This window comes from Saccostrea cucullata, unplaced genomic scaffold, assembly GCF_032062105.1.
Source record: "Saccostrea cucullata isolate Sc308-1 unplaced genomic scaffold, CSIRO_AGI_Scuc_v1 ctg43, whole genome shotgun sequence".
Taxonomy (NCBI): Eukaryota; Metazoa; Mollusca; class Bivalvia; order Ostreida; family Ostreidae; genus Saccostrea; species Saccostrea cuccullata.
Window position 1 is genome coordinate 810,001 of NW_026934231.1, and position 20,077 is coordinate 830,077.

The window sequence follows — 20,077 nt, forward strand, 5'->3', positions numbered from 1 at the left end:
TCTTGAAAATATCCCACGTGACTGATTGATGATTACCTTGGAATACTGAGGGAAAATCGCTATTGCAACAGGAAGGGCAAGACCAAAACAAATGGTCACAACTGCAGCATGGATCGGAAGGTTTATACGAGGATATTTTTTGAATAACACCGTTCTGTAAAAGAAGGAAACAATTTTTTTATCCTTCATGTGGTAAAATTCAACAACTCTGGAAATTTTAAGGCCAAAGAGGGACAACTCATAACCAATGTATGTAACACAGTCCATATACCTCCTTACTGAAGTTCTGGTCGTATTTCCCCTTCGTTTTATCATAAAACGGGGATATTTAAATAAATAACAAACAGATGAAATAATTCACTAGTTTTTATAAAGATGATTAGATTTGAATAAATATATAATAATAGGTAGGGCAATTAATAAGTTCATTATTTTACATTTATTGATAGTAAAATGATTTGTCCACTTACTTTTCCAGGACAGACATAATGACCGGAGGAATCACAAGAATTGGGGCGGGCAAGAACATTCGTGTGACAGCAGTCTCCATTAATGCCTTAAAAAGAAAATAACAATATTTAATTAACTTAAACATCACAAGGTGCGTTGCCTTTGGAGAAACAAGAAAAATCGAATGGCTTACCTTTTCAGCAGCTACTTTGGACTTTCCGATTACATTTCCATTGTGATCCTGTACCTCTATACCCGTAGACAGCTCTGAATTCCTCATCAACAGTAAATTACAGGTGCTGGCGCAAGCTTGTGGGTTAATAAGAAAGATTCATTATTAAAAAATATATCAGAAATATACAAACATATAAAATCAAATGTGTCAAATTTTGTCAACATTTACATAATTGTGGTAAATACATTTTCATACCTACTGCTGGAAAGGGGACAAATCTCTGAATGAGAAGTTTTGTAGCCGGGTTAAATTTATTTGCCTTCTGTATTAAAACATTTAATCCTACCTGAAGAGAAAATGAAATTTTCGTGAAGAAATTCAGACTTGTTATAATTTCTTTTCTCATTCAAATTTTTTCCGCCGAAATATGGCTGAAATATTGCCCATCCGGTGTTAAACTATATCAATTAAACAATCAATCAAATTTTTAAAGAAAAGTGTTCTTTAAAATAAACCATCAATTCTTAAAACAAGAATATTAAAAGCTTGAATCGTCTAGATCTTGAGTTACGTTTATGTTTATAAAAAGTTTTATGAGTAATACTGACAGCAATTGACACAGCCGTGGTTACTGCCCCTGCATATCCTAGAAGAAACCGACTTATTGGTGTTGGCTGTAAGAAATGGAACTTGGTTAGTGTGTTCTGAACTTCCTCGATAATAATCTCTTGATTTGATTATTTCTAAGAAAATTTAAATCAAATATATGATTGTACGATTAGTGGCACTATAAACCTAGTTTTACATGAGGTTTAACTTGATACAAAATGCCGATCAAATTCTCAAAGAAAATTTAATAGAAAGATTTTTTTTAAATAAATGAAGAGGTTCACCTTTGGTGGCATATTTCTGTCCTCTATACATGCATGATAAATTATGTTTGCATGCAACTTTATTATATCTACATCAAAGATAACTATGTTGAAATGCAAGTTACAACTCTTAAAAGAGAATCTTTTTTTAATGTGAGTAAAATCCCGTTCTAACGCTCGGATCTGACATCGTAGATGCAAGATGAAACATAATTATGTAAATTATGTAGACATGCAACTTATTTTTGTTAACATGCAACTTATTTATGTCAACACGCAACTTATTTTTGTCAACATGCAAGTTATATTTAACATAAAAGATATTTATGTCAACATGCAAGAAAATAAGTTGTGTATCAACATACATGTACATATCTCTTGCATATTGATATAAATAAGACACATTTTGACGTAATTATCTTGCATGTTGTCATAAATAAGTTGCATGTTAACATACTTATCTTGCATATTGACATAAATATGTTGCATGTTAACCTATTCTCCCATTTACATTTAAAATTTTTCCATTTGTATTGTAGAATTTTTACAAATACAAATGAAAAATTATCGAATACAAATAAGAACATTTACAATACAAATAAGAAAAATTAGGATGCAAATGGAAAATATAGACTGAATACAATGAAAATTTTTATAATTTAAATGATTTTTTTACAATACAAAAGGAAAATATAGAATACAACAATTAAAAAATTAATAGTATACAATTCAAATGGAAAATTATAGAATACAAATAAAGATTATTCAATACAAATGGAAAAGATCATATATTGCAACGTATATACAAATGAAAAATCATACTATACAAATGGAAAATTATAGAATACAAATAAATAATCATACAATACAAATAGAAAAAATCAAATACTGCATCGCTTACAAGTGGCTAATAAGAAGATTTTACAGGGTTTTTTCCTGATTTAATAAAAAATTTAATTAACACGTACAATGTGAAACTCTAATCCCCTAATGGTCCCATTCTAACGTAGAGGTTCCTTCGCCAAACGCTCGGCATTAGAAGTAAAAGTAATGGGTCTTTCGGATATGACCTTAAAAACGTAGGTCCAGTGTCATGGTAGGCGCTGGTATGAGTAAGAACCCTCACTGCTCAATGGCCCTGAGTGCCGAGTATAGGTCTAAATTTGAAGCCCTTCACCAGCATATGGTGACGTCTCCATATGAGTGAAAAATTCTCGAGAGGGACGTTAAACAATATACAATCAATCAATCAATCTAACCTACAGCCATATTTGAAATTTAAAATCTACTGAGTATCAGCAATCTTATATTTCTCGTCAAGTGGCTCTATAGCAGAAGTTTTTTTAAAAGGACTTTTCCTATTCATTCCAACTTTGTTCCCTTTCTATGGCCCCATCCACCATTGGAGGTCATACACTGAACAATTTAGAATCCACAGTACCCGGATGTCTGGAAGTCTTCTCTCAAGTTTCATTTTTTCTGGGCTAGTGGTTCTTGGCATGGTTTTTCAAGAATTGTTTTCATATTCATTCCTACGTACGTTATATTGTGGCCAAACCATAAATAAAGAGGCCTTGATTTGAACAATTTTAAACTTCAGAAAACTTCTACATAATTTTTCTTAATAGTTCTTACGAAGAATTTTTTAATGACAACTGAGCCTTTTTTAAAATCATATCCTCGGCAAAGGGGACATGGCTCTTCACTAGAATAATTCAAAATCTCTTTTACTTAATTAAGAATGCCTTGAGCAAAGTTGGTTAAAATTGACCAAGTGGTTCTCAAGAAAAAAGTCAAAAATGTCATCCCAAAAAATTACTGATGGACAGCAAGCAACTGGATACATGTACATGTACACAAGTAATCAGCAAAGAAAAACCACCTGAACTTTGATTTCAGGTGAGGCAAAAACTTATTTGAATAAATAAATTTTTAACTGGTCATTGCCAAAATATGCCTTTCAATAGAACATTGCTGGAAAAAGTATGATAATTCAAAATATTTATACCTTTATATGCAAGATAAATTATGCTAACGTTCAACATAATTATGAAGACATGCAACTTAGTAAACATGCCAAATAATTATGATGACATGAAATCACATTTTCCAATCTTTTTAGAAAATTTAATGTTAATATTGGTAAATTTACTTACATATGCCATTATATGACATCACACAAGCAAGATACAATAGGATTATGTTGACATACAACTTATTTTTGTAGACATGCAAGGTACTTACATGTATGTAGACATGCAACTCATTTATGTCAACATGCAAGATACATGTCATTATGTTAACATGTGAGTTAGTTATTTCAGCATTAGAGATATATATATTCACATGTAATTTATTATTTTGCATATCTTTAATCTTAACTTGCCTTTTAAAATAAATGTCCCATGTCAACATAATTATGTTGCATCTTGTTTGTATTATGTTTTTTACTGGCAGAAATACATGTAAGTTTACCAATATTAAAATTATATTTTCTAAAAAAGATTGGTAACTTTGCATACATGTATCAGCATAATTATTATGCATGTAGAAATAATTATCTTGCATACTGATATACTTTTCTTGCATGCTAAAATAATTTATCTTGCATGTTGACAACTTTTCTTGCATGTAAACATAATTAATCTTGAAATCATGGGACATAATTTATCTTACATGTACATGCATGTGGACAGACTTTTCTTGCATGTAAACATAATTAATCTTGCAATCATGGGACATAATTTATCTTACATGTACATGCATGTGGACAGACTTTTCTTGCACATGAATGTAATTATGTTCCCCAAACGAAGTTGGGGAACATATTGTTTTTACTCTGTTTCTTATTAGGTCTTTCCACCTTTCTGTGGAAAGACCTATTGATTTCCTTCTGTTTCTTTTTTTCCTTTTTCTTATTATTTTTTATTATTTTTCCGCCGTGTGATTTTGAGTTTCAAGATTTATCGAAAAGATTTTAAGTTCATAAGAATGTACTCCGTAAAAGATTTTCGCAATTGACCCTGCATATATGAACTATGACCCCTTTCGGAGTTATTACCCCTTTTGCAAAAAAGCTTGTTATCGCTACTCCTCCGAAACCGTAAACAGTAGAGAAATGAAACCTTCACTAATGTCTTTGACTACTTTAGTAGACACTTCATTGATTCATTGCGAAAGTATTCATTGACCCCTTCAGTGAGTTATTGCCCCTGAAACTTTTTGAATTTTACAAATAATTAAAAATTTTCAAAACAAGAAGTCGTAGAGACATGGGACCAACTGCATAAGATTCATTGACCTTTGACCTTAAAATACATGTAAAGGTCAAAGGTCAAGGTCATTCCAAAAATGAGAAAATTAGCTCTTTTTGTATCTCTTTTGTCTTTCAACATATACTTAATGTCTATGCATCAGTGATATGTACTCTTAAAACTGTTTCAAAGATTTCATTCTTGTCCCCTAAGATTAAACCTTTTAAAAGTTATTGCCCCTTGTGCGAAAAACCTTGTTATCGCTACTCCTCCGAAACTGTAGACCCTACAGACACCAAACCTTCACTAATGTCTTAAGGGTCTTTAGACCTAACTTCATTGTATAAGTGCAAAAGAATCTGATGACCCCTTATATGAGTTATTGCCCTTTAACTTCTTTGTACTTACTATTAAACCTTATAACTTGAAAACTATAAGTGGTAGAAGCATGGGGTCAATTGCATTGTGACCCTTGACCTTTGACCTTGAATATTTTTTCAAGGTCAAAGGTCAAGGTCATTCTTTTTTTTTTAAATTTTCATTTTTTCTATGCTTTAAGACAATTTTGGTTTCTTTTTCATGGAATTTAATTTTTAGGAGTCAGATATAAAACAAATTTGAAATTCAAAGAAGGTGGAAAGACCTCTTATTGTTCTGTGAACAATAAGTCTCCTAGTTATTAGGTCTTTCCAGCTTTCTCTGGAAAGACCTATTGATATTCTTCTGTTTCTTTTTTTCCTTTTTCTTTATTATTTTTCCGCCGTGTGATTTTTTGTTTCAAGATTTATCGAAAAGATTTTCAGTCGATAGAAATGTACTCCGTAAAAGATTTTTCCAGTTGACCCTGCGTATATGAACTTTGACCCCTTTCGGAGTTACGACCCCTTTCGCAATGAAAGCTTGTTATCGCTACTCCTCCGAAACCATAAACCGCAGAGATTCCAAACCTTTATTAATGTTTACGACTGATTTAGTAGACTCTCCAATCAAACATTGCGAAAGGATTCATAAACTCCTATAATGAATTATTGCCCCTGAATGTTTGCGATGTTTACAAATATCAAGAATTTTTCTAAAACGACAAGGCGTAGAGACATGGGGCCAAATGCAAAAGATTTCTTGACCTTTGACCTTAAAATCTAGGTCAAGGTCAAAGGTCAAGGTCATTCAAAATAGGTAAAATTCAGCATTTTTTATAGCTCTTCTGTTCTTTACCAAATTCTAAACTTCTTTGCATCTTTAGTATCTACTCTTAAAACCATTTCAGAGATTCCATGCTTGTCCCCTAAGATTGAACCCTCTAAAAGTTAGTGCCCCTTTCAGTGTAAACCCTTGTTATCGCTACTCCTCCGAAACCGTAAACCGTAGAGGTACGAAACCTTCTACAATGTCTGCGACTAATTTAGTACACTTCTCATTCTATTAGTGCGAAAGAATTCGTAAACATTTTAAGTAGTTATTGCCCCTGGCAGTTTATGATGTTTATGAAGAACTAAAAACTTCTTAACGACAAGTAGTAAGGACATGGGCCCAACTGCATGAGATCTTTTGACCTTTGACCTTGAATATTAGGTCAAGGTCAAAGGTCAAGGTCATTGGGAAAGTATCAAAATTGCTTATTTACGGGCTTTTGGTTAAAATGACCTTGACCTTTGACCTTGATATTTGACCTTGACCTTTGACCTTTTATCAAAAGTTTAAAAAGATATATTCATTATCTTTACCTAGATTCAGCTTCAAGTGTAAAACTCAAGTTTATAAGGCTAAGTGCTTTTTTTTTTGGATGACCTTGACCTTTGACCTTGATAAATGACCTGACCTTTGATCCAAAGGTCACAATCAAGCTTAATTATGTGGAGGTATTTATAACTGTCATGTCAACAAACACTTATATATTACAACCGCCCCCCCCCATTTCTCTAAAAAAAAAATCAATAGTGGCATAGAAAATTTTTCTACAACTCAAAAGACATCACAGATCAAGATAAAATTCAGTTTAGCATGTAGAAGACACCTCAAAGAAACTGCCCTGAGAGTTTTACAGTGAGTCTCTTAAGTGCAATTAAATTCTAGTGAATATCGGCAAATTCTACATTTTTTTTTCTGTCTGAAATAGAATTGTTGATAAGTATGAAAATTAAATAAAGTTTGTATTGGCTATTTCTTCGATTGTTGTTAATATCACTTGATTCTCCTGCTCTAATACGATATTTCGATACCAAATATTCTTGCTTTCTTTAGTATGTGGAATTTATGTCAATTTTATTTAGATTTAATATTAATGGAATGAATCTAGAAAACGGCGATTTTTCCTGTCAAATAAATTTCCACGCTTTCAATGACACCGTTTTTTTTTCTCCCTGAGATGCATGTTTCAAGTTTAATTTATGCTGGTAACTATGAATTCAATTCAAATAGAAATGATTATTAAATCTTATCTATGAATTGACCATATCTGTCAAAACAAACGAGGCCTTTTTCAAATACATAAATTGCTACGCAACCTCAAATGCATGTATCCCCGTTAATACCAATATCATAATTGTAATCGGACCCTATCCCTTACATTTTAACTCGAAAACAATCTCATTCAAACTCACATATACTCCCAGGAGCTTGTCAGAAGTGTCTCAAGTGGAACTCTTTGACTGGTCAATGAATCAAGGAAATTCCGTTAACTTTAACTCGACAATAATACAACACAATTTCAACGGAACCCGTGGCGTAGTGGTTAGAGCGCTCGCCTGCTAATCGGAGGGTCCAGGGATCGAATCCAGCTGGAGCACCTTATTTTTTTTTTTATTTTTTTTTTTTATTTCTTTTTTTGCGTTTTTCTTCGTTTTTTCAACCCAAATGACACGGAAACACTTAAAAAGCTGGAAAGACCTCTTATTGTTCTGTGAACAATAAGTCTCCTAGTTATTATGTTCCCCAAACGAAGTTGGGGAACATATTGTTTTTACTCTGTTTCTTATTATTATTATGTTCCCCAAACGAAGTTGGGGAACATATTGTTTTTACTCTGTTTCTTATTATTATTATTTTTCTTCTTCTTCTTCCTGGGTACTTTTTTGTCCGGGAGTGATCTTGTAAACTACACATCCGACTTAGGTAAAACCTTTTTAGGGTCAGTAGACATGTTATGTAGATTTGCGGAACAAAGGTCATTTTGCGCGCACGTGCTTGCACAAGCGTGCACGTGCAACACGTGAAATGACCGATTTAATTGATATAGGCATAACTTTTTACCTTTTTGATGAAATGCTTTGAAACTCATAATATAAGGATATATTAGTAGCACAGACAATATGACATGGTCAAAATAGCAAGATCTCACGCGCATGCACGTGCGCTTCGCTCTGATTGGCTGAAACTAAAGTCTCAATATCTTTGTTTTTTGACGAAATCCTTTGAAATTTTGAACATAGCCATGGAATAGGATATCCTACAACATGATATATAGCAATTATCATGAAAACACATGCATGCACGTGCGCTACAGTCTGATTGGCTTAAACTTTAAATAGCTATAACTCCCTTGGTTTTCAACCAAACAGGATGGGATTTGGAACATAGATAGATATAATAGACTTCTACAAGAAGGTATGGTCACTATGCATATGCATACACGTGCGTGTACGTGCGCTGCAATCTGATTGGCTAAAACTTTAAACAGCTAAAACTCCCTTGGTTTTCAACCAAACGGGATGGGATTTAGAACACACATAGATGTAATGGACCTCTACAAGAGGGTATGGTCACCATGCTCATATATGCATGTGCGTGCACGTGAAATGAGTAAAATCAAAAATACACTTGAATGAGCGTATTTTTTAATACTTTTGGATTAAATACTTTAATATTGTGTAGACAAGATGATATGGTCATAACGCACATGCATTCACACGCGCACGCGTGCATTGCTCAAATTTGAATGAACTTGATACACTTTTGGGTAAACGTTTTAAAGTCTCAAATGCATAGAGTTTGTCTTATTTAATGAAGCTTACAGGGAATATGGCACCAAATGGGTGTTGGGGAGCGTTTGGGGAACATCTGTAACGGTCCCCGTTACAATTAGCACTAGTTATTATTATTTTTCTTCTTCTTCTTCCTGGAACTTTTTTGTCCGGGAATGATCTTGTAAACTGTTCGTCCGATGTAGGTAAAACCTTTTTAGGGTTAGTAGACATGTTATGTAGATTTGCGGAATCAAGGTCATTTTGCGCGCACGTGCTTGCAAGAGCGTGCACGTGCAACACGTGAAATGACCAATATAATAGATATAGCCACAACTTTTCTTTTTTTATATGAAATGCTTTGAAACTCATAATGTGAGGATGTATTAGTAGTATAGACATGACGACATGGTGAAAATAGCAAGATCTCACGCGCATGCACGTGCACTTCGCTCTGATTGGCTGCAACGAAAGTCTCAATATCTTTCTTGTTTTTTGACGAAATCCTTTGAAATTTTGAACATAGCCATGCATTAGGATATCCTACAACTTGAAATAAAGCAATTATCATGAAAACACGTGCATGCACGTGCGCTGCAATCTGATTGGCTGAAACTTTAAACAGCTATAACTCTCTTGGTTTTCAACCAAACAGGATGGGATTTGGAATATAGATAGATATAATATACTTCTACAAGTAGGTATGGTCACCATGCACATGCATACACGTGCGTGTACATGTGCTGCAATCTGATTGGCTGAAACTTTAAACAGCTATAACTCCCTTAGTTTTCACCCAAACGGGGTGGGATTTAGAACATAGATAGATGTAATGGACTTCTACAAGAAGGTATGGTCACCATGCTCATGTATGCACGTGCGTGCACGTGAAATGAGTAAAATCAAACATACACTTGAATGAGCGTATTTTTTAAATAATTTTGGATTAAATACTTTAACATTCAGTGTATTAAAAATATAGATTGTGTAGACAAGATGATATGGCCATGACGCAAATGCATTCACATGTGCACGCGTGCAAAGCTAAAGTTTAAATGATTTTTGTACACTTCTTTGTAAATGTTGTTAAAATCTCAGATGCATAGAGTTTGTCTTATTTAATGAAGCTTACAGGGAATATGGCACCAAAAGGGAGTTGGGGAGCGTTTGGGGAACATCTGTAACGGTCCCCGTTACAATTAGCACTAGTTATTTTTCTTCTTCCTGGGAAAATCTAGTCCACGAATGATCTTGTAAACTACACATCCGACTAAGGTAAAACCTTTTTAGGGTTAGTAGGGATGTTATGTAGATTTGCCGAACGAAGGTCATTTTGCTCGCACGTGCTTGCAAGAGCGGGCACATGCAACACGTTAAATGGCCAATATAATGTATACTGCCTTAACTTTTCTATTTTTTTATGAAATTCTTTGAAACTCATAATGTAAGGATATATTAGTAGTGTAGACAAGATGACATGGTCAAAATAGCAAGATCTCACGCGCATGCACGTGCGCTTTGCTCTGATTGGCTGAAACTAAAGTCTCAATATCTTTCTTGTTTTTTGACGAAATCCTTTGAAATTTTGAACATAGCCATGCATTAAGATATCCTACAAAATGATATATAGCAATAATCATGAAAACACGTGCACTCACGTGCGCTGCAATCTGATTGGCTGAAACTTCAAACAGCTATAACTCCTTTGGTTTTCAACCAAACAGGATGGGATTTGGAACATAGATATATATAATAGACTTCTACAAGAAGGTATGGTCACCATGCACATGCATACACGTGCGTGTACGTGCTCTGCAATCTGATTGGCTGAAACTTTAAACAGCTATAACTCCCTTGGTTTTCAACCAAACAGGGTGGGATTTAGAACATAGATAGATGTAATGAACTACAAGAAGGTATGGCCACCACGCTCATGTATGCACGTGCGTGCACGTGAAATGGTTAAAATCAAAAATACACTTGAATGAGCATTTTTTAAATATACTTTTGGATTAAATACTTTAATATTAAGCATATTAAAATATATGGATTATGTAGACAATATGATATGGTCATTACATGCGCAAATGTGCAATGATAAAATTTGAATGAACATGGTACACTTCTGGGTAAACGTTGTTAAAGTCTCAAATGCATAGAGTTTGTCTTATTTAATGAAGCTTACAGGGAATATGACTACAAAAGGAAGTTGGGGAGCGTTTGGGGAACATCTGTAACAGTCCCCGTTACAATTAGCACTAGTTTATCTTGCATTTATGGGAAGGCACCATATCAGAAAGCCTATCATTTATTTGATGTATTGATTTTTGTTATTGTTTTGATTTAGTGTTGTTTTTTCTCTTTCTGCAAATTTTCTTTGTTTACAAGTAAACTCTGAGGAAGCTACTAGCATGTATGGTCGATCATACACATCCACATCTAAATTGAGTAAAGAGCTCTTTTCTTTAGTATTTTTCATTTTAAATAAATAAAGACTGTGCATATTGAATATTTTAGGCCATTAATAGTGAGTCTGTGTTAGAACACTCAATAAATCATGCTTTGCAATTTACACATGTACAGAAATACAGGAATTTTAAAAGGTAACATTTTTTTCCCTTGTTTTATGAAAGAAAAAGGACCAAGGAATAAATCTATAACTGTGAAATCATAATTGTTTATTAAAACCAATGTTGGGTTGTGTGGGTCTTCCTAACCCACAAATTTACATCCCCATGATTGTTTATTTTGTAAGCATAATAATTTATTTGTATTTGCCATATCAAGTAGTAACCCATGAAATAAAGTCTCCATGAACAAGTAAAGTTTTGCTAGCCCACAAATTAAAATGATTCCACAGTAAATAGGGAAGTGGAACAAGCAAAACATATCAAACACAAATTATACAAAGAAGCTTATACCATCTGTTATATACATGTATCTGCAACAGACATTTTGGAACAGATATGCAAAGCATACATGCATTTATAAATGAATACATTTAAATGATGATCAGTTATTTCTTTCACAAATAAAGCGAACCATTTAAAAAAGCATAAGATTATATGAAATTCATTTGAAATGTTTATTTCATGTTTTAATGGTAATGAAAAATTTATTTGCATATGGACAAACATACAATGTATATAAAATAATTCTGCAAATGAAATTAATTGTTGATGAGATACTTACTGAGGTAGCATTTCTGTTGGCGTAGTTTACACATGCGTTATGGCTTTGATTTATCCACTGCCAAAATATGGTGCTGGCTATGGTTTGATTTGGTAGTAACAGTCCAACAACCTGTACATCAACCATTTAAAGCAAACTGAGATCAAAATATTCAAAAAATATCACCAAATATTAGAATTTTTATACTCTTAATCTTATAAAAAAAACTTACCATAGGAGATCCAAAAGGCACGAACCCTAAAATACATATAAATACATAAACTGTTGTTTATAAATTTCTTAGAGATGAGAGAGTGGTGTGAATTTTTTACCTTTAGGTTAAGTTGGAAATTAATGTAACATATTCCTGATTCATCATTATTATAGCATTAATTGTTACTAAATACATGTAACTACTCAAGAAATGTTATGAAATAGTATTCCAGATATATTTTTATACATTTCTCTTTTTAGAATGCATTGCATGTTTCTTTAAATTATATACATTTCAAAAATTTGCAGATTTTTGGTTTAATGCATCTTTGATCTTCAAACTCAATTCAAATAATATAAATGATATAAATAGATTTCAAATTTCTAATAGATGTTTCATGCAAAAAAAAAAATTCTTGAAAATAATGATAATATAGTTACCTGACATTCTAAAGGGCATAAATACTTTTTCTCCCGTGTCTGGGTGTATGATTGCCTGCAAGGTGTTAAAAAATATTGACATGAATAGGAATATAATCATATTGTATTGACTTTAAAAAATCAACAAATCATCAAAATCTAAATATTCTCATTTATTATTTGAATTTGTATGTTAATTACTCCTTGGAATGATGATGTGATGACTAGAACTGAACAAAAATACTTTGTGTAAATCGTGTATGAAAGCATTGTCCTACACACAATCCAAAAACATGGTACCCTCCAATATAGATTTATACCACAATATGAACTTCTACCTGTTTAATTTTTTGAGCTTCCCATAACTCTTTATTTGTAACATTTGGTGGCAATCTGTTCTTTGCAAAGTCATCTAAGAGTTTAATACTTCTCTGTAATTCTTCCTATTGAAAAAGAATTTTTAAAACTGTAATTTTTCATCAGTTTGTGCAAAAAAAGAGAACAAGTGTCTTCATGTACATGTATATCTTATAGGGATGTCAACGAACAGTCGACTATCAGTCAAATGGACCTACGATCGAATAATGAAATGACATTCGAATATTAAATAAGTGCAAGAAATAAGTGATAAGTATCTCAAAAGTGAAAAAAACGTCATTCCTCAAACCATTACAGTATATGTTCTCAGACAAATAAGAGCTCAGTTGCCTTCCCAATACATAAATAATTTTCCACATTGTACTTATGGAAAGTACAGTTAGTAATTACATACCCGGTTAGCAATAATTATTTCTCAATTAAAGACCTATTTTTGTTATTGTAGTAAATTATGCAGCTCCAAAATTGGATTTGTACCAATTATAAATTAATTATTACCTCCACAAATGTTCAAATGCTAGGAACACACCATAGCCGTAAATTGTTGAAACTTCGATAATCAAAACAATAATCTTACTTAGTATGCTAGGAATATTAATAGCGGGGGTAATTATTATTTGAACAAACAGTATTTGACAAGTGTGTTTATACCTCCCCATAACCATTTAATAAGCTTTAAAAACAATCGTGCTGGCAATTCTGTAAGCTTACTGGAATGAAACTGACTGTACAGACCAATAAATGTGATGAGAATTTTGGAGAATTGCTGGTGTACATCTATTTCATTTCATGATCTTATCTCTGAGATTCGGTGTCCAATACAGGCATTAAATTTGATGTTATCTTTTACATAAATTTATGAAAAAGGGTCTTGAGTTATAAAGATGCTATCGATGAGATTGTTTTAAAAAAAATGTTTCGAATAGTCCACTATCGTTCGAATAATACAATCGAATGTTCGACTAAGGAAAATGAATATTTTGACATCCAGTGATTTTTCTACAATTTTTAAAAGGGGCCTGGGCCTTTTCAATTGGGAAAAATTGTCGACATTTGTGTCAAATTGGGAAAAACAATAAAATTGTAATTAACCTTCATATTGACGAGTAAAATAAAATATATACCGGTAAGTAAATGTTATACCATTTATTAAATTTATCTGCTACAAAATTTTTCAACAAAATGGACACAGTTTTACATTTCTAATTTTTGTTCTTTGATTGTCCTATATTACAATTTTTGCCATAATGGTAGACATAATTGAGAAAAAATCATTCCCAATTTCTCGTTATTGCTCACATTGGAGATGGAATAATCTTGACATGATTTACAAGCATGTATTGCTGTATTTCTCTGCAATGCTAGTATCTGCAGGATGAAGAAACAGTTTAATTTTTGTGAAATCAAGGAAGCTTTTTGTAGAGCTACTAGTACTTGCAATTTACAAATAAAGCTACGTTTTACTGATTCACATGCATATTAAATTTCATATGATGTATTGACACACAAGTTTGACAACTACATCATCAGATTCAACTTTGGGCAGCTCCCTGCTACACATTCGCGCATGCGCATTGAGACTTTCGCTTTCACTTTGGATTGTGAAAAGAAAACACTTCGCACGCAGGATTGTGTTGAATATTTGTCCAAGTCTTGCAAACACACAAATAAACTGCTGTTTTTTCGTCATCATTTTAAGCGACCCAATGACCAAACACAATAGCGTTCCATTTTAGATAAGTCGTACATAAAAATTCAATATGACCAAAACAATATACGTTTTGATTTTGGGAAAAAAGCAGTTGAAAATTGGGAAAAAATTGGTAATTTTTGAGAGGGGAAAGGGCCGATATTCGGACCTAAATTGAGTTTAGAAAAATCACTGACATCCCTAATATCTTAATAAAAAAAACAAACATGCAAGCATTCTATGTAATGCTAAATTCTAACATGAAAATTAAAAAAAAAGTCAGTAATAGGTAAAAACAAATTAAAAGAATTGTTAAAAGGCAGACTTAATCTGTAGAAAAGTACAGACCTTTGAAGTAAATAGAGTTCTAGGATCTATGACATCAAAAAAGTGTCGAAGTCTGCCATCAAATGTTGACTGAAATATTAAAGATGTCAAATTAGTATAATCTGAATTATATGTTTAATTCATCAAATACTCATTTTCTTCGATCCCCAAAAATTCATGGACAGAAGAGTATGTCCTAAAGAATGTTGTATTTAAATTAAAATCCAGTGCCAATCACCAGGATCCTTCTTTCTAAAAGATTTGATGTTTATAGATATAGTGTAATTTTCTAGCATTTCTGTGATATACATTTGTAAAGATGTTTAATTTCATTCATTATTATTCATTCTACTCACTTTATCCAATATATTTGCTAAGTTTAATGAAGAAATCACTGGGCAATTAGTTTCAAGGAAGACTGTACTGTCAAACAATCATTACCATCTTTTCATACATTACACAGACCTCTTAATGCAAGTATAAAAAAAGGAACGAGTGAAGAATCACCTAGCAAACAAATTAATTGGTAAAAATGGCCAGCTGGAGTATGTTGAAACACCAAGGTAGCTATGAATAGCTACATACATGTACAAATGTAAGTAGAAATACGTACAGTCATGTAATGATCAGATGACGTAGTGTTTGGACTGGGCTTGATAAAGTTTTTGTGGACATACACACGCAGCAAGACGGACAGACCAAAAGCTATGTGCACACGTGCACATGAATGCTTTATTAAGGGGGCATAAAAATGTTATTGTTCTTTAGAAAAGATGTTGTCTCTTCAGTCTTGACTTTAACGGTGAACGTGACTTGTACACGAGCATGGTATTTCATTTAAATAATCGTCATAAAAAATAACCTATATATGTTTAGTTTTTAGCAAACTCAGTTAACTAACCTGGTCATAACGAGGTTTTCCAAGTTTAAAAGGTGGATATGCATCCGACATCTTCCTCAGTTTTCAAGAATATGTAGGTCTGTCATGTGACAACTCTGCTCTCTTTACCAGTTATCACGTTCTCAAGGTTTTGTTTGGACCGTAGAAAACGCAGGAAATAATGTACGCTCTATAACACACTAAATTTCTGTTAAGAAACCGAAATCCCGGAAAGCGTCATCGTCTCATGCCAGGTCAACTCGTGTTTTTTGATGAAAAGAAACACTAACAGAACAATTTTCTTTTGAGATGTTGGAAATGTATATTCAGTAACGAAATTAAATATAGAAAGACCGACAAAATTGGTTTCAAAGTACCTTCAAAAATAAATTAATAGATGCAAAAATACAATATTGACTTCCCTTATTCATATATCTTATCCGAAGAAAGAAAGGTGACCTAGCTGACACAAATAACTGGAGAGGGATTATGTTGTTGTCAGTTACCAGCAAAGTCTTAAGCAGAGTCATCTTAAACAGAATGGCCTCAGTGGTAGACCCATACCTTCGTAAAGAACAAGCTGGATTTAGAAAAGGAAAATCATGCACAGACCAGATATTTTCCTTGAGGCAAATACTGGAACAAAGCAATGAATGGAATGCTACGTTGTATGCCAATTTCATCGACTTTGCCAAAGCATTTGACAGTATACATCGTCCTGCTTTATGGATGATCCTCAGACATTATGGCATCCCTAACAAGATCATATCCATCATTCAGATGCTATACAAGGACTTCCAGGCAAAGGTGATCTGCGGCACTGAACTAAAAGACAGCTTCCCAATCCAAACTGGGGTACGACAGGGATGTCTGCTTTCACCATTGCTGTTTAGTTTCTGCATAGACTGGGTTATGAAAATTACTACCAGTCAGACCAGTAGAGGAATATCCTGGACATTTCAACAGTCACTAGAAGATCTTGACTTTGCAGATGATATCGCATTACTATCACAGCGATACAAAGATATTCAAAGCAAAACTGATGACCTGGTCAAGTATGGCAGACAAATTGGACTTAAGATAAATGTAAACAAAACAAAGCTAATGAAGATAAATACAAAGATAGATAAAGAAGTCACAGCAAACAACAACAGAATAGAAGAAGTAGACAATTTTATATACCTTGGCAGTAAGATCACAGCCAATGGAGATTCCACCATGGATGTAGAGAATAGAATTTCAAAAGCCCGTGCCATCTTTGCAAACCTACGGAACATCTGGAAATCCTCAATTATCAGATCCAAAACCAAAATAAGGATATTCAAAACAAATGTCATTGGAGTCCTTCTCTATGGATCTGAGTCACGGAAGGTGACAAAGAACATCTCGCAAAAACTGGATACCTTCCAAACAAGATGTCTCCGTAGAATACTAAAGATATTCTGGCCAAACAAGATCACCAATGAGGAGCTGTACGAAAGAACACACACAGTTGCTATATCTGACCAGATTAAAGAAAGACGATGGAAATGGATTGGCCATATGATGAGGATGAAACCATCAGAGTTACCAAGGGTAGCCCTAAGATGGACTCCACCAGGAAAGAGAAGCAGAGGGCGACCAAAGGAGACATGGCGACGGTCGGTTGAAAAGGAAATGAATGATCAGGGGTGGACTTGGGGCACTGTACAGACAATGGCAGCAGACAGACAGAGATGGAGGTCCTCGGTGCAGGCCTTATGTGCTCAAAGCACGAAGAGGACTAAGTAAGTAAAGTATTCATATATATTCCAACATCCAACATAAAAACTAGAGGTACTGTGAGCAATGAGCTCACTAAATGATACCCCCCGCCTCCCATATGAATATAATGGCTGTCTCCATGTTTTGCTCTGGAAAATCCAAAATATATGTCAGAAGAAAAAGTAAAATAGGAGGTGCACAATGGCAATATGTAATGAAGATTCTGTGAAAGTTTCATTAAATTTCCTTCAGTGGTATGAGAGGATTTGCGGATAAGAGATGGGTACCCCAAAGCGTAACAGACGGACGGACGTACAGACGGACGGACGGAAATACCGATTACTATATACCCTCCCACTTTTCAAGCGGGGGGTATAAAAATACATATAATCTCCTAGAGATTATGTGTATAAAAATCATGTTTTACTAGATGTATCTGAATATACTCATTAAAATAAAAATTAAAAATAGCTGAAATATTAACACGTTTTAAAAATATCATATCTACTGTATAAAAAGATAATATTTTTAAAAGTGTTAATTTCAGCGATTTTTTATTTTTATTCTAATGAGTATATTCAGATACACCTAGTAAAACATAAAATACATAAAATACACTATCATGTATCAAGACCTTCTTTAAATACACAGTACATATGATATTTTGATTTTTTATTTTTATTTTAATGAGTATATTCAGATCTACACACCTCGTAACATAAAATAAACTAGAGGTACTGTGAGCGATGAGCTCACTAAATGATACCCCCCGCCTCCCATATGGTTATAACTGGTGAAAAAGTCCATGTTTTCCTGTGGCCGGGAAACTCAAAATATGTGTCGGATCAAAAAGTAAAATAGGAGGTGCACAATGGCAATATGTAATAAAGATTCTGTGAAAGTTTCATTAAATTTCATTCAGTGGTATGAGAGGAGTTGCGGATAAGAGATGGGTACCCCAAAGCGTAACAGACGGACGGACAGACGGACGGATGGAATTAACGATTACTATATACCCTCCCGCTTTTCAAGCGGGGGGTATAATAAACTACACCATCCTGTAACCAGGCGCAGGCCTATGCTTATAAGCAGAATTTTTAGCGAGGATTTAATTTTTTACATTATTAGTGAGGGTGCTGAGGTCACTAAAACTGCATATAACGCTGAAGATTAATTGCGTTTTATTATACGCTTGAAAAGCGGGAGGGTATATATATTAATCGGTATGTCGTCTGTCTAGCCGTATGTCAGTCTGTCCGTCCGTCTGTCTGTTACGCTTTGGGGTACCCATCTCTTATCCGCAACTCCTCTTATACCACTGAGTGAAGTTTAATTAAACTTTCACAGAATTTTTATCACATATTGCCATTGTGCACCTCCTATGTTACTTTTTGATCCGACACATATTTTGGGTTTCCCGGCCACAGCAAAACATGGACTTTGCCATTATAACCATATGGGAGGCGGGGGTATCATTTAGTGAGCTCATTACTCACAATAACTCTAGTTTGTAATAGCTTCTTGAGTTAGAATTTTAATCGCTTAAATAACATCTTGCTAAAAAATAACAAGAGATGTTTGTAAAACACTTATGCCTCCCTCCCCCACGCAAATAATTGGAATTTTTCCAAGTCCAGGGGGCATAATTCTGACAAAAATGGTGCGATCGTACCCGAAACAGATCTTGACCTAGATATTTAGCTGATAAATCGGTATACCAAATTTCATTTCAATATGTACAACCTCTGCGAAGAAAATGAACGGAAACTGATGGTTGACCAACAGACAGACCGACAGACAGCAGCAAAGCAATATGCCCTCCCTTCTTCGAAAAGGGGCAGAAAACCAATTTCTGATGACAAATTGTTTACTTTGTGTCTTGCTATAATTTCCACTTATAAATACGCGGTACTCGATTTAACTATACCTTAACGAAATGCTCTGTCTACAATTTCATGATTGCATATAAAACACTAGGCTCACGTATGTGTAATCTGCTTACGCCTCTCACAGTTGTACACATTTGATAACTACTTACAAAGTACCTTGTACCTCTAGAATTTCTGGGGTCCGTATTATACACTGTTTACAGAATTGTTTGTAGATTTCTAGATACCGGTACTGATCACTGTTCGTTATTTTCACTCTTTTTATTCTTGAAATAAGGTGTTTGTAAAAAAATTGTATGTCTCAACTGATTCGATATGTCATTCAGAGCCATCCTCATGGTACGATCAATTTTTAAACGGAGACAACCTACTACTGAGAAATAAGTTAATGTTACAACGATTTCAACGACCCAATTTGAAAACCTTTTTCCCGTCAACTCTAGGGTAGTTGCAGTTTCTTATTTTGTTCGGCATATTGGATATCACATGTGTGCTTTTGCCATATTAAACTCACGATTCAGATTTATGAAATCGATCAATGTTCTAGTTATCCTCATATTTAATAACAAGAATATTCACCGTTTTCCAGTATTAACAAATTGCATGGTTTTTTAGGGCCTATAACATATTTTCAACAAACTTTCGTCACAGGATCA

General features: G+C 33.7%; 1 protein-coding gene across 1 annotated transcript in view; it reads right to left on the minus strand.

The window, feature by feature from the left end:
• LOC134240291 (sideroflexin-5-like) overlaps positions 1 to 15,966 on the minus strand; it is a 19,490-nt gene extending 3,524 nt beyond the window's left edge. Inside the window, exons 1-11 of the mRNA XM_062722396.1 lie at positions 15,811 to 15,966; positions 14,931 to 14,999; positions 12,853 to 12,957; positions 12,536 to 12,590; positions 12,114 to 12,139; positions 11,903 to 12,013; positions 1,234 to 1,299; positions 881 to 971; positions 644 to 759; positions 471 to 556; positions 37 to 154 (exon numbers count right to left, since the gene is read on the minus strand). Of these exons, the coding sequence (XP_062578380.1) occupies positions 37 to 154; positions 471 to 556; positions 644 to 759; positions 881 to 971; positions 1,234 to 1,299; positions 11,903 to 12,013; positions 12,114 to 12,139; positions 12,536 to 12,590; positions 12,853 to 12,957; positions 14,931 to 14,999; positions 15,811 to 15,861 (894 nt within the window). The 5' untranslated portion in view covers positions 15,862 to 15,966. The remainder of the gene's footprint in view (positions 1 to 36; positions 155 to 470; positions 557 to 643; positions 760 to 880; positions 972 to 1,233; positions 1,300 to 11,902; positions 12,014 to 12,113; positions 12,140 to 12,535; positions 12,591 to 12,852; positions 12,958 to 14,930; positions 15,000 to 15,810) is intronic.
• Positions 15,967 to 20,077: the final 4,111 nt, after the last annotated feature.